This window comes from Oryza sativa, chromosome 3 (genome assembly GCF_034140825.1).
Source record: "Oryza sativa Japonica Group chromosome 3, ASM3414082v1".
NCBI lineage: Eukaryota > Viridiplantae > Streptophyta > Magnoliopsida > Poales > Poaceae > Oryza > Oryza sativa.
The window spans coordinates 17279539-17294100 of record NC_089037.1 but is presented as its reverse complement, the minus strand read 5'-3'; the positions used below and the strand labels follow the sequence as shown (position 1 = coordinate 17294100).

Here is a 14562-nt window from a genome sequence, read left to right as displayed (position 1 = left end):
GCCGGCACACCTCCGGTCAGACCGGCTCATGAGGAGTGGTCAGACCGGCCAGGGTCGTCTGCTGAGGGTTCTGTTGATGCTGTTCGAGATGGTCCTCTGGAAATTACTACTTCGACCACTACTGATACAGAACGTGGATCAACTTCAGAAGTTGCTGCTCTTTTGCACATTCAACGACGACATCCGCCGGAACAAATCATTGGAAATATAGGTGAGCGGACTACAAGGTCTAATGTAACGACTCGTGATGTTTGTGCAAATTCTGCATTTGTTGCTTCTTTTGAACCCAAAGATGTGTCACATGCATTAACTGATGAATCGTGGATTAACGCTATGCATGAAGAACTTGAAAATTGTGAGAGAAACAAAGTTTGGACTTTAGTTGAACCACCTTATGGACATAATATCATTGGAACCAAGTGGGTTTTCAAAAATAAATAAAATGAGGATGGTTTGATTGTGAGAAATAAAGCTAGACTTGTTGCTGAAGGTTTTACTTAAGTTGAGGGTTTGGATTTTTATGAAACTTTTGCTCCTGTTGCTAGAATTGAGGCAATTAGACTTTTGTTGGCTTTTGCTGCTTCAAAAGGTTTTAAATTGTATCAAATGGATGTGAAAAGTGCTTTTCTAAATGGTTTTATATAGGAGGAAGTTTATGTCAAACAACCACCAGGTTTTGAAAATCCTGATTTTCCCAACAATGTTTTTAAATTGTCTAGAGCTTTTGTATGGTTTGAAACAAGCTCTTAGGGCATGGTATGATAGGCTTAAGAACTTTTTGTTTGCAAAAGGTTTTACAATGGGAAAGGTTGACAAAACGTTTTTTGTTCTTAAGCATGGTGATAATCAACTATTCGTTCAGATTTATGTGGATGATATCATCTTTGGTTGTTCGACTCACGCTTTAGTTGTAGATTTTGCTGAGACTATGCGCAGGGAATTTGAGATGAGCATGACGGGTGAGTTATCGTACTTTTTGGGATTGCAAATTAAGCAAACACCTCAAGGTACTTTTGTGCATCAAACGAAGTATACGAAGGATCTTTTGAGACGGTTCAAGATGGAGAATTGCAAGCCAATTTCAACACCAATTGGTTCTACAGCTGTGTTGGATCCTGATGAAGATGGTGAAGCTGTTGATTAAAAGGAGTATAGAAGTATGATTGGATCTTTGTTGTATCTAACTGCTTCTAGGCCAGACATACAGTTTGCTGTGTGTTTGTGTGCACGCTTTCAAGCTTCACCTCGTGCTTCACATCGTCAAGCGGTCAAGCGAATAATGAGGTATTTGAATCATACACTTGAGTTTGGAATTTGGTATTCTACTTCATCTTCTATATGCTTAAGTGGATATTCCGATGCTGATTTTGGAAGTTGTAGAATTGATAGGAAAAGTACTAGTGGAACATGTCATTTTCTTGGTACATCATTGATTGCATGGTCTTCTAGGAAACAATCTAGTGTTGCTCAATCAACTGCTGAATCTGAATATGTTGCTGCTGCTAGTTGTTATTCACAGATTCTTTGGCTTTTATCTACTTTGAAAGATTATGGTCTTACTTTTGAGAAAGTACCTCTGTTTTGTGATAATACTAGTGCTATCAATATTGCTAAGAATCCTGTTCAACACTCACGCACAAAGCACATTGATATTCGTTTTCACTTTTTGAGGGATCATGTTGAGAAAGGAGATGTTGAATTGCAGTTTTTGGATACAAAGTTGCAAATTGCTGATATTTTCTCTAAACCTTTGGATTCTAATCGCTTTGCTTTTCTTAGTGGTGAATTGGGCATAATTCATCCTTTTGGCATGGTTTGAGGGGGAGTTTGTACCTCATGGTTTTATCAAGCAATAATATGATAATGAGAAAAAAATTGAGAAAAGAGAGCTTTGTTTATGCATATGGTATTTTCTTGTGCATGCTAGCAATATTTTGAAGGTTTATTTGTCTCTAGCATAGCTTGTATGTATTCTAGTCTTTTCATGAGATTTAGATTTTGCTTTTAAGGGAGATGATGCATGACACTTAAATTCTACTTGAATTAAGCAAATATGCTATGTTGATGCTAGCATATGGTTTGATCTATAAATGCTCTATATATATGCTTTATTGACTTGTTATTCCTCAAATAGCTTTCATTGCTCATTGTGAAAAAGAGAATAAAAAATATGAAAAAAATGAATACCGAATCCTTGGAAACAGTCTTGACGATAAGGATGTATTCGATGTGAGCAAAATAATGGGTGCCGAATCCCTGGAAACAGTCTTGACGGCAGGGACATACCCGGAATAAAAGAGAAAAATATGAGAAAAAGGCTTAAGAAAAGAAAAAAATTGAAGAAAATTCTCTTGGTTATTTTGTGATAATGGTTATTTGAGAAAGAGTGATTAATGCAATAGGTAAATGTGTTTAGTGTTTATTCTTAAACTTATGTGCTTGTTAAGATGTTGCATTATAAATCGTATGAAATCATGAATTTTGATTGTTGATTTAAGCTTAATTATAAAATCCTTGGTTCATGGTTATACTTTAATGCATGCTTGTTCTGTTATAGATGGGTTCATCTTCTTTTTATTGCAACACATGACTTGATATGCTATATGTAAGATAAGCTCTTGAACATTAATGAACATAATTCCTATGCTTGATGAAATCATTGTCAAAAGGAGGAGAAGTAATGTGCAAATTTTTGGATTTTTGGGAGAAGCAAGGTGAATTTTTGGAGAGTTGTTGAGAAGAGCATGTTTTTTGTTCAATTGGGAATTTCTTTCTTTTAAAAAGGGGGAGAAGTTTTCTTTTGGTTTTTCGAGCACGATGTGTACGTTTGTACGAAGTGTGCTTTTTACCACTTTTGTTTTTATTTTTCCAAACACCAAAACATTTTCGATGGGTTTGCCAATGTGTTCATCAAGGGGGAGATTGTAAAAATCAAAGGTGTTTTTTATTATTATTCTGTGATGAACAATTGGGCATTGGAGATTATTGGTTTTGTTATTTGGAATTTATTCACGAAGTGGTTTTGGAGATGATTGGATTTACAAGTGAATCACAGGTTCTATTATTTTATGTGACCGGTCAGACCGGGCAGGTATTGCCGGTCAGACCGGCGGTATATGCGTGGTCAGACCGGCCAGCCCGCGGTCTGACTGGCCGACGCTGTGTCGGTTTCGGTTTCGGGTTGTTTGTTTGGATATCCGTGATTGTTTCATGATTATGGCTTCTAGATGGATACTATACGTATGTAATACTGTTGTTTGCTACTAATGAGTCAAGTTAGAGATAGCTTGGTCTCAGAATATGGTTTCTTTGTTTATTTCATGTGTAGGTGACTCGATGCCTCGGGAGAGTATTTGCGGTGATGGACCGGGAGTCGGCTTGGGGATAAGACGACGTCCGTGGTGGTCAGAGATCATGCGGGATACTTAGGCTAGAGTTGATGCACGTGGTTGATGGAGATTCCATATGGCATACGATTGAGGTATTGTGTGCGTATGGGATGCGGAATCGAATTTGGAAGGAGTCCAAATTTGGTACGATTGGTTATGTAAAGTTTGTTTCTTGTACTAGAGGGTTTCCTAAGGTGTTTAGGACTCTTAGTATGAGTTTGGTTCGTGGCTTTAGGCTGCCTACCTCATGTATAAATAGAGAGGGAGCGTGAGACTTCTCGGTATCGCTTTAGAGAGCAATTGAGTTGAGTTTTGAGTTAGGGTTTCGAGTTTAGTCGAAATTTTTGTAAGGAATGCTGTTGGTGCACTTTGTAAACACAGAGAGAATCAACAAAGTTGTCATCTACTTTAAGAGTTCTTCGATTTGTGTTTCACCGGGTTTCGGCGGTCTGACCGGCGGCGCACCAGCGGTCAGACTAGTGGCATCGCGGCGGTCCAACCGGCGGGCACACAGCGGTCAGACCGTCTTCGGTGACAGGAGGCAGTGACGAGTTTTGGCGGTTAGACCGGTAGATCAACACCGGTCAGACCGGCGGCTACGCTTCGGTCAGACCGGCTAATCTACTCCGGTCAGATCGATCTCATCAAAATTGAGGGTAACTTTTATTTCCGCTAAAAGTTTTCGGTTTTTGGGTATACCAACCATTCACCCCCCATTTGTTGGCTTATTTCTTATATTTCGATCCTACATATTAGAATGACAATAAAGCTGGATTACACATAGGAAATTAATTCTTCAGATTCTAAGACAATCTGAAGAAAGAGGAAAATGTGGTAGAAAGGACATCACGTCGGTTTGATTGTCAATGAGGTTCGTCCATATTGCTGGAATGCTGGACGAGACTGACGACCTCGCCTCTCGTCATGTATCGTCATCTCTACTTGTTGGCAGCCATGCAAGTTATTGTTTCAGGTTTTTTTTCAGTTAAAAAAAAGAAGTGAACTTTCTGTTGTTGCACAATTGTAGTGGCTTGCGATTAGAAAATTTAGAGGAGTTTGAGGTCGAATTGTCATCTCAATGACTCAATTTCCCCCCTAGCGAAGCGGTTGCATGAGCGGAAGCAATCCTCCTTGCTTTTGAAGCTCGACATTGCGCAGGCATTCGATTCCATCTCCTGGCAATTCATTATAGAGGTTCTGGAACACAAAGGGTTCAGTAGCCGTTGGTGTGCTTGGATTGCCATGCTTTTCCGAACAGCAAGCACGCGGGTCCTGATCAATGGCATACCAGGGAACCCTATCTTGCACCGGCGAGGGCTGCGCCAGGGGGATCCAATCTCTCCCATGCTGTTCGTCCTCGCTATGGACTCGTTAAGCTCTCTTTTCTCTAAAGCAGAGAATGAAGGGCTGTTACAGCCGCTGCACCTGCCCTACCGAACTTCCCTCTACGTGGACGACGCGGTCGTTTTCATTCAGTCGGATCCTGAGGAAATCAGCACAACAAAGGAAATCCTACACATCTTTGGGGAAGCAACAGGGCTTAGGGCGAATTTCGCCAAGTGTGCAGCTCTCCCAATTCAGTGCAACGACGACAACATTGCACTGATCCAGGATGAACTTCCATGTCAGGTCACAGCATTCCCTTGCACTTATCTAGGACTGCCCCTTTCCATCTTCCGTCTTCGCAAAGAAGACCTGCAGCCGTTTGTGGACAAGGTAGCCTGTCGGTTGCCGGTATGGAAGGCAGAGCAGATGGCGCCCATTGGTCGGGTCACTATGGTAAATGCGGTATTAAGCTCTATACCGATCTATCTGCTGATGGCCATCAATGTGCCAAAGTGGGTGATAAAGAGAATCGATAAGGTCCATCGCGGCTTCCTCTGGGCCTCCGGTGCCGCTGGGCTTGGCAACTGAGGACATCGCCGGAAAAGCCATGGCATGGACTCAACGTTCCGATCTCGCAAAAGGAGAGGAACCTGCTCCAAGTCTCTTTGACATGTCGAGTCAGCAATGGAAAGAACGTGCTCTTCTGGGAAGACAACTGGATCCAAGGGTCGTCAATCCGCACCCTTGCGCCGGCTATGCATGCAGCGGTCGTAGCAAGAACGCGGAATCGCAGGACGGTTCGCGAAGCACTCCAAGGTAGAACATGGATCCGGGATATATCTGGGCTTTGGGAATCCAAGCTATCCTAGAGTACCTCAGCTTGTGGACATCTTTGCAATCCTTGGATGCCCTATTGGAAGAGCCGGTTTCAATCATCTGGAGATGGGAGTCGTTAGGAGAATACTCAGCTCGCTCAGCTTATCAGTCCATGTTTGTGGGAAGGGTCCAATTCCAGGACAAGCTTATCTGGGGGTCGTTAGCACCACCCCGATGCCGCTATTTCCTGTGGTTAGTGGCACTAAACAGATGTTGGACGGCCGATCGTTTGCAGAGACGGGGTTTACCACATCCTGATTGGTGCGTCCTGTGTGATCAAGGTGACGAGACGATTGACCATCTCCTGGTCGCATGCCCGGAGTCACGTCAACTGTGGTGGTTCGCACTCCGAGAAATTGATTTGTCGGACATACTGCAATTCAACGAACCCTCCTTCCTCTTATGGCTTTGTGATAAGAGAATGAAGGTTGCCAAAGCTCAGCGACGAGGATTCGACACTGTTGCAGCTTTGATAGCTTGGACTATTTGGAAGGAGCGGACAACAGGGTCTTCAACCAACAGCAAAAGACCTGGGTCGAAGTGGCAAAAGTGATGGCGGCCGAGGCCGAGCTTTGGCGCTTAGCGAACGCGGCCATGCCGGAGTTACCTCTACCGACCACGGAGTGGCGGTCGCAAAATTTTATAGGAGATTAGGCCTTAGATTTTGTTGTCCATCCGGTACCCTGTCCCCTACTTTATTTTCATTTTCAAAACTCTGTAAATAATCTTTATTTCTCTTAATACAAAGATGTGCATCTTGCATATTCCAAAAAAAAAATTCCCCCTAGAATTATTGAAGTTGGGTTTTGATTGGAGTTTGAAGCTTGTCAAGGGACAGATAGATACTAGTAAAGTGAAGTCACCACTGTTATTATTACTTGGCTCCTCCTCGTCAAGACGGACGCTGACCACACAGGCCAAGGCAACCTTCTAGCTAGGGTCAGAGTGTGTATTGTAATGCTGTATACGTAAACAAGGTGCGGCGGCGCCAACAGGGACGGCGAGAAACCGGCGGTCTCATCTTTGTCTCAGCTTGCCAACTTGGTTTGTTATCCAAATACTCCTCCTCCAGAGATGGCATCTGGAGCATCAAAATCAGCTACTACTAGTAGTAGCTAGCGTTCTGAAGTCTGCACCGTGCAGGAGGAGTACATAAGCAGGCAGACATGCAGCCTCTACATCTCCAAATAGTCCCATACGGTACTTTCATCTCTGCTGGTGTCTCTCTTTGGGTTATCTTCTTCTTCTTCTTCTTCCCGTCTCTCTTTAGGATCTCGAGTTTGCTGCTTGTGCTGTCCCTGAAGAAGGAAACTAGCTAATAAGTGCATGCAGTAGGTGTTGGCGAAAGGGGATCAAGGTAACAAACACCTCTCTGCACTTCTGCACCTGTGCACGGTTACCCTCTGTAAATTGTGGTTATACTTGTCATAAGAAATGCGCATCCATTTTGTAGTTTTGTGTAGTAACGAGTACATAATGTTTGCGTCCACTGCTACTCTAATGGACATACAAGGCAACGTGATTATCGAAACGGTACTTTAGAGAAAAAAAAAGTTACTAAATTTCTGCAGAAACGACATGGCAAAGCAGCCCGCGATGAACGATGGCTATCCATGGGAGTAACATTCACTAGCCAACCGTCTCATCTTTTCGCTTATACTTATACTTATCAATAAAAATTTAATTTTTCAACCTTAAATTTGGAGCTGATTTTAAGATTTTTTTCATCAAAGTTTTTTTTAGCTTTTGCTTTTAGATCGCTAATAACACGTATATAAAAGTTTTATTTACAAATTGCTTTACGTTTGCAAATATGCCATTTCACTTATTCCGTGAATAAGCAAAACGATGGCTCCGTAGGAGATGTTTGGTTGGTTATCACATTTTAGTCATGCCATAGTTTTTTTTAGACATGTATTTGCTTCGTTGTCGTAACTGTGTTATGCCATACTTTCTTATTCTCGAGATACACATGTCACACTCTTAAATTTTAAGCTCACTATACTACACTTACTATTAACTACTACCTCCGTTTCAAAATGTTTGACGCCATTGACTTTTTATCACATGTTTGACCAATCGTCTTATTCAAAAAATTTAAGTAATTATTAATTCTTTTCCTATCATTTGATTCATTGTTAAATATATTTTTATGTAGGCATATAATTTTACATATCTCACAAAAGTTTTTGAATAAGACGAACGGTCAAACATGTGCTAAAAAGTCAACGGTGTCAAACATTTCGAAACGGAGGGAGTATTTCTGAGCTACACTTGTACCACCCTACTACAACTGGTGTAAGCTTAGTTACGGTCAAGTTAGATCTCAACACGAAAAAAACTTATAACTCACTCCCTCCGTTTAAAAAAAAGAGATAACCTAGAAGTTATACAGTGAATCTGAACAATCTCATTGTATTAGGAGAGACAACATGTATTTGCTTATATGTTGTTTTTTTTTTTTAAAGGATGGAGTAGAGCGTAGCAGGGCAAAGTTCGAGGCGCTGTGCCGTGCTCCAAATCATCCATATCATGTTTGTTCGTTTGTCCGTACATATCTGATGCTAAGTTTTTTCTAGTCCTCCTTATCCACAACCCCTCCTCCTCCTCCTCCTCGTGCTTCTTCCAGCTCCAGGGCGTGATTGCGGGTCGCAACCCGACACAGGTACCGTGCCAGGCTGCCATAGGCCAGCTCCAGCATCGGCGCCAACAGAGTCGCCCACAAAACCGCTCCCTTTTTTTTCCCTTTCTTTGTTTGTCAGTGTCCACTGCCATAGCACTACACTGGTGGCGATACTGATACGTGCAGAGAAGCAAACCAACGAGTTCTCTCACTCGCTATAAGTGGGAGCCTCTATCTTATCTCCACTTCTTCTTCAGACTTCTCAAAGAAGAAGAGTCAGGCTCCTCTTCCTCGGCATCCTCCTCCTGAATTCTCCTTCTCGGATCACCTCTTCTCTTCACCTCCTCTCTCTCCCATCCGCTGCAACCGCCGCTTACAAACGAGAGTTTAATTGGTATTTTAGTCTTCTGCACATCCATCGGTACGTTCTTTCTTTCTTTCTTTCTGCATGATTCAGTTTTCCCGTTGTTGATTGCGATGATCCAGCCATCTATCCGGGACTGGTTTCCTCTCCCTTTTTGTTGGTCTCTGTTCTTGGGTTGGGTTTTCAGTCCGGGGAATGAACTCGCTCGCTAGGCTGGAACTCTGGATCTGGTGATCAAACGGCGTCTCTGAAAAATCAGGGTTGATGTGGTGGGGGTGGGGTGGGGGGATCGAGTTCATGTCTCTTTTGTTCATCTTTGATGGGAGAAAAATGAGTATAAGAATAAATTGCGATTTGATTTGATTAAACTTAATTAATTATTTTTTGTTGTCCTAGAAATGATGAAGTGTTGCTGTTGGGAGGGAGGTAGTAATAATGCTTGCAGAATAGTCGCCCTGTCACAATCAATCGTCCATTGAGGATAAAGCGCTTATCCAACCACAGCACCACACTATGGCACCTAACTAGAAGAATCTTGCATCCCACTCACTTTGCCACTTGCGAGCTGCTCACTCTGAGCTCTTCAGATATTTAGATCCAACTTTGCTTTTGAGTTTGGATAATTAATTAATCATGTTTCTGTTCTTATAATGAAAAAAAAATCAGATTGTTAAACACAAAGGTATTAATAAAAAGGTTCAAAACACCAAAACCTCATCTTTGATTGCTCTATTTTAACCACCACAGAATAATAATCCTTTTCTCTGAAACCTGTAATTCAGTAGTACTTGTGTCCATTGATTTATGATTGCCCATTTTTATCAGATAATTATACTTGTTGGATGCTTACAAGGTTTACTAATGTTTTGCCTCTTGTTTTCCGTTTGTATCTCATTATCTGTATCTCTCTGAAACAGAGCTCATCATCAGATTGAAACAAATAAAGTGAAGTATTTGATCACTTATATGGCCCTCAAGACGCTGCAAGTTCCATCTAGCTTTGCAAGGCCGATCAACCGCAGCTTCATCGGTTCTTCTTCTTCTTCGTCGTCGTCGTCTCAGTTTTCTCTGCGGCCAAAGCCTGCATCGGCACGGCTCGCCGCAAGTGTCGCCGGAGAGAGGCGCCTCGAATGCAGGGGCGGCAGCAGCCTGCACGGCTGCGTGGACGAGGGCGCCGCGGCGGCGTCGAGGAGGCGGCAGGAGCAGGCGGTGGAGATCCCCATCGTTCTGTTCCCGTCGGTGGTCTTCCCCGGCGCGACGGTGCAGCTCCAGGCGTTCGAGTTCCGGTACCGGATCATGGTGCACACGCTGCTCCAGGAGGGGGTCACCAGGTTCGGCGTCGTGTACTCCGGCGGCGGGGTGGGGGGCGGGGTGGCGGCCGGCGAGGTGGGGTGCGTGGCGCACGTGGTGGAGTGCGAGCGGCTCGTCGACGGCCGGTTCTTCCTCACCTGCGTCGGCGGCGACCGGTTCCGCGTCGTCGGCGCCGTCAGGACGAAGCCGTACGTGGTCGCGAGGGTCCAGCCCCTGGCCGACGCGCCGCCCAGCCAAGAACGCGGCGGCGACGGCGGCGGCGACATGGTGCGCCACCTCGTGGAGCGAGTGGAGGAGCAGCTCAAGAACGTGGCGGCGCTGTCGGACAAGCTCGGGTGGAGCCGGCCGCCGCTGCCGTTCCGCGCGACTTGCTCCCCGTCGTCGCTGTCGTTCGCCGTGGCGAGGGAGGTCGTGGAGGACCGGGAGGAGCAGCAGGCGCTGCTCCGGCTGGACGACGCGGCGGCGCGGCTGGCGCGAGAGGGGAGGTACCTGGAGCGGAGGAGCAGGTACCTGGCCGCCATTGCGGCGATCAAGGACGCCCTCGGTGGCCACCTCTACTGCAACGACAAGTAGAGACGACGACGATCGAGTGAGTACTCCGTTAATAACCGGCCACTGGTGAGGACTCCCATGGCCATAGGTTTCTTTGGTTTTGTTTGGCTTCTCTGCTTCAGAATTCAGAGTTCAGAGTTCTAATGTAAATATTTTTGTAAGTTCCTCGAGCTGTTTTTTGTGGTGAAAACTTTGCATTGAGTAGATGTATTTAGGAGTACTTCATAATGTACAGAAGGATTGATGTACCATCTGCAGGTTACTCATCAGGTGATAAATAAGAGTACACCATGTAACATTGTAGCAAAAAAAAAAAGAGTGAGAAATCACACAAATGTTTGTGCAAGGTCCAGTCAATTGAACACTCGCGCTTACACCTGAAGTTTGCACGCTGAAAGCTTATATTTTCGATCCGGATTCAGATTCGGATTCAAATGTTTTGATATGAAGTATTTCTATGCTAAAAGTTTCTATGTATAAACATTACAGGTACTAGCAAAGTATCCCCAGATATATGTTTCGGCTGAACTCCATTAACAATATCGTGCATCGGTGTTGTTATCATGTTTAGATCTCCTATGGCGTTCTACTGCGTTTTTTTATTTAAACGTTCTACTGTGTTTGGTTGCTAATGTCAATTTTGTTGCCGATTTTATAATAAGTGGTATCGGAACCTAACCATGGAAAGAGATCCAAGGCAGAGGTAATATGGAGGTGCCCCACACCGCGACTACTCCACATAATATCCAAGGAGGGACATTGACGCAAGGTGGAGCTCAACGGCGATATTACTGAGTTTGATTGGTGGAGTCGAAAATTCAGGCGGCGTCTTGAACCATTCGATGGGCTACAATCGATAAGGAAGCGATCAGACGTGGTGCTCGAGTCAATGGCGGTGGAAGCAAGTGGTGATTCAATCGATGGTGTCGGACATTTTGGGCAGGTAGCTCGAACTTTTAAGTGAGCTACTTTCAACGGGGAGATGGTTAGAAGTGATACTTAGTGTTGATTGAAGCTAGAGGCGATCACGATTTTGTTGCCCTTGCATTTGTAAATTTGTGCCTGCAAGTTTGTTAAGTTATTAGGATTCATTTCATGCATGTTAGGTGTTTGTTATCTTCCCCGTATTCTATAGGGTAGCTCCAATTGAGTTGGAGAGTGTCGCATGCCTGAGACGGGTGAGTTCACGTCAAACGAGTAGTATGCAACTTGTGCGCCACAATCTGACAAGTAGGATGGCGCTCAATTGTGACAGGTGGTGGAGCAAGCATATCAACTAATTTGTTAGGCCATGTTCCTGTATTTGTGTCAAATAAAAGAAAGAAGAAATCTCTACATCAAGTTTAAGCAACACCAAAACTTTTTCTCCTCTGAATTTAGCTTTGATCATCTTCGAGTGTTTGTTCATGAGCTATGAGTGCAATCCTATGATTTGCTAACAAGTGGTATTAGAGCAATATCGGCTCAGGCTGGTGCCACAAGCCACAGTCACCGCTCTAGGCTCATCGAGGGTGCTGCCAGCAAGCCCATGCGAGGAGGATGCCGCAGGCGTCGCGCACACCACAAGGCGGTAGGCACAGGTGATCACCCTCACTTCCTTCGCGCTGCAATTGTCATCGGGAGGGTGGAGAACAAGGCGACCGTGAGCTCACGGACAGACGGATGGTGAAGGAGGTGTTTGGGGGAGGGGAAGGGGGTGGATCAGCATACTACCCCACCCTCATGAAGACAAACTACTGCGAAAGCCATGAAGGTGATTGTACAGTCCGGGGGTCTATGGGAAGGCGTCAAATATTGTGATGTTGAGTTTTAGGAGGACTGGATGGCATGGGAGACCATTCTCCGGCCATCCCGATGGACATGCTCTCAACTCTCGCACACATGGAACTCCATCAAACTGATGCAGGTAGGTGTGATCGTGTGCACAAGTCCAAGGCGCATATTCTCCTAAAGCAGTACGATGCGATCAAGTTCAAGGATGACAAATTTTTCGAAGAGTTCTCACTTTGTCTCAATGACCTCATCACCACGAGCGCCACCCTCGGTGCCCGAATTGAAAATAGTAAGGTTGTTCAAACTTCCTCAACGTTGTCCTCAGATTTTGCTCTCGATTGAGCTCTTCTCAAAATTAAGGATTTCTCGATTGAAGAGGCCACTGGGCGACTGTGCAACACCAAAGACAAGCTAGCGGCCAAGCTAGTCGCAACATCGGAAAGCTCATGCGCACCGACGAGCAGGGGTAATGGTAACTGCCGCGCTCCAAAGTTATGCTAAAATTATAAAACTGTAGTTTTATTCAAAGAAATTGTAGTAGACATCAAAATCCTTATTTGAAGGGTAACCCATCTTCTTATCCCTCAAACCCTCTCTAGCGTGGGTCTATTTTTCCTATTCATGCTCATGACAAACGGACAACAATATTTGATAATTTGCTAGCAAAGTATGGAATGGAAATTTGAAGGGCTATGAGATAACAAAAGTTTTAACCCAATTCACAATAACTATTAGCACAGAACAATGTATTTTGAAAAGAAAAATAGTGATTGGATTAGAATATTGCAATTGATGTTGACACTACAAAAGTCTTGATTGTGGCTGCAATAAGACTAAGTGGATGTGGCCACTCTTTAACGTCTTCCGTTGTTAAGCCATACAATAAGAGAATACATAAATGTTCACTTTGGCGTTAGCAAAAGCAATGTGCACAAAATGAAATGAGAAGGTGTTATAAAGCGTGTCTTAAGAAACTTGATATCCTACGTGCAAAATAAAAACATATTTGATCAATTAAATTTATGCTTAGCAAGGCTTTACCCATAGAGTGTCGCTACTAATATCATCTTCAAAGCACTAGTCTAACATTACGATAAAAACATATAGAAAGTTTTAGGTGACGAGCAATATGCCAGAACCAAACCTATATTTCCAAACAATGATTTTAACTAAAAATTGGTTGTTTCTCTTTCACGATATACACACGAGCTAAGAGATATAAATCGTCATGTAAACATCCGGAATTTCCTAATTGAAAGGTTTTACTAGCTATTCGTGCTAAGTGACTACGTAAAGACGCATCGAGACTTATATTCATTCAACGAAACAATCTCTGGCTGTATATTGCACCCGATGATAAATTATTTAGTAATGCTAATAAAAGATGGGTTTAACATCATACTCATAATATTACACAATATAAAAAGGTTACTTGAGAGGCAATTGTGGCAATTGTGTTTTCCTTTATAACTAATGTCTTATTGTTAAATAATCTTATCATTTTTTTTCTAATTGTGACGAGGTAAAATACTTTAGTTCTTTTTAGCTCGTACTCTAATTCTATCATGATTCTGTTATGAATTTATTGTAAAATTTGTAGTGATTACATAATAAGATTATGATAAAAAAAGATTATATGATTAGGCTTTCATGAATTAACTATTTGTATATATTCTTAGATTTTGTTTCCTAAATTCTGATTCTTAGTGCAAGTCTCTGAATAATTCTCTCACATTTTCTCCTCTCAAAGGTGCAAGTCTCAACACTAGACTTAGCCATCTATTTATAAGCAGAAAATGGTTGGTTATCCCCTATGAGAAACCCAAAATGCCCTTATATTTCATAGCTACTACTCAAGCCAAATCTAGCCATCCATCTCTTCTTTGGCTTCAAAGGAGTTGCACATCCATGTTTCCTTGAAGGCAACATGTCAGGCTTCAATCCAAATGAAGTCATTCGCTCCACTCGTTGGATTCATGTATCCCAATACATGCCCTCCCACACAGATCGAGTCATTGTTGGTATTTCTTAACGACATTACTAGAAATATAATTTTCAGCAATGGCACAGAAATACTCCTGGTATATTATGGTTACAGAGTTTATCCGCAAGCGCAAGGATATACCATTATAGCATTTCACCCGAGAGTATTCCAAGGGTATCGTATTTATTTTATCCCGTGGGAAGATCATGTAGAGAGAACTTGACTAATAATTTTTATATTACTTGTGATAATCATATTCTAAGCAAGGGTTAAGATAATCCAAGGGTAGAATGACACACAAGCATTAACTACTCATTCTCATGATATATTATCTAAGCTAAGTGGAAAGAAAAGAGAAAGAAAA

At 43.0% G+C, this 14562-nt stretch overlaps 1 protein-coding gene across 2 annotated transcripts; it reads left to right on the top strand.

Moving 5' to 3' along the window:
• Positions 1 to 8469: 8469 nt before the first annotated feature.
• Positions 8470 to 10793, top strand: LOC4333085 (uncharacterized). 2 transcript variants are annotated; one of them, XM_015772342.3, is made up of 2 exons: positions 8470 to 8635; positions 9496 to 10793. In XM_015772342.3, the coding sequence occupies exon 2, from the start codon at positions 9545 to 9547 to the stop codon at positions 10460 to 10462; it is 918 nt and encodes a 305-aa protein (XP_015627828.1). In that variant the 5' UTR covers positions 8470 to 8635; positions 9496 to 9544; the 3' UTR covers positions 10463 to 10793. The 2 variants fall into 2 exon arrangements, with proteins under 2 accessions (XP_015627828.1, XP_066164827.1); XM_066308730.1 differs by lacking the exon at positions 8470 to 8635 and adding an exon at positions 8655 to 9260.
• The last annotated feature ends 3769 nt before the right edge of the window (positions 10794 to 14562 follow it).

What these genes read in the sequence shown, in the direction of transcription:
- LOC4333085 (XM_015772342.3), top strand. Translation starts at nt 9,545, where the DNA reads ATGGCCCTCAAGACGCTGCAAGTTCCATCTAGCTTTGCAAGGCCGATC.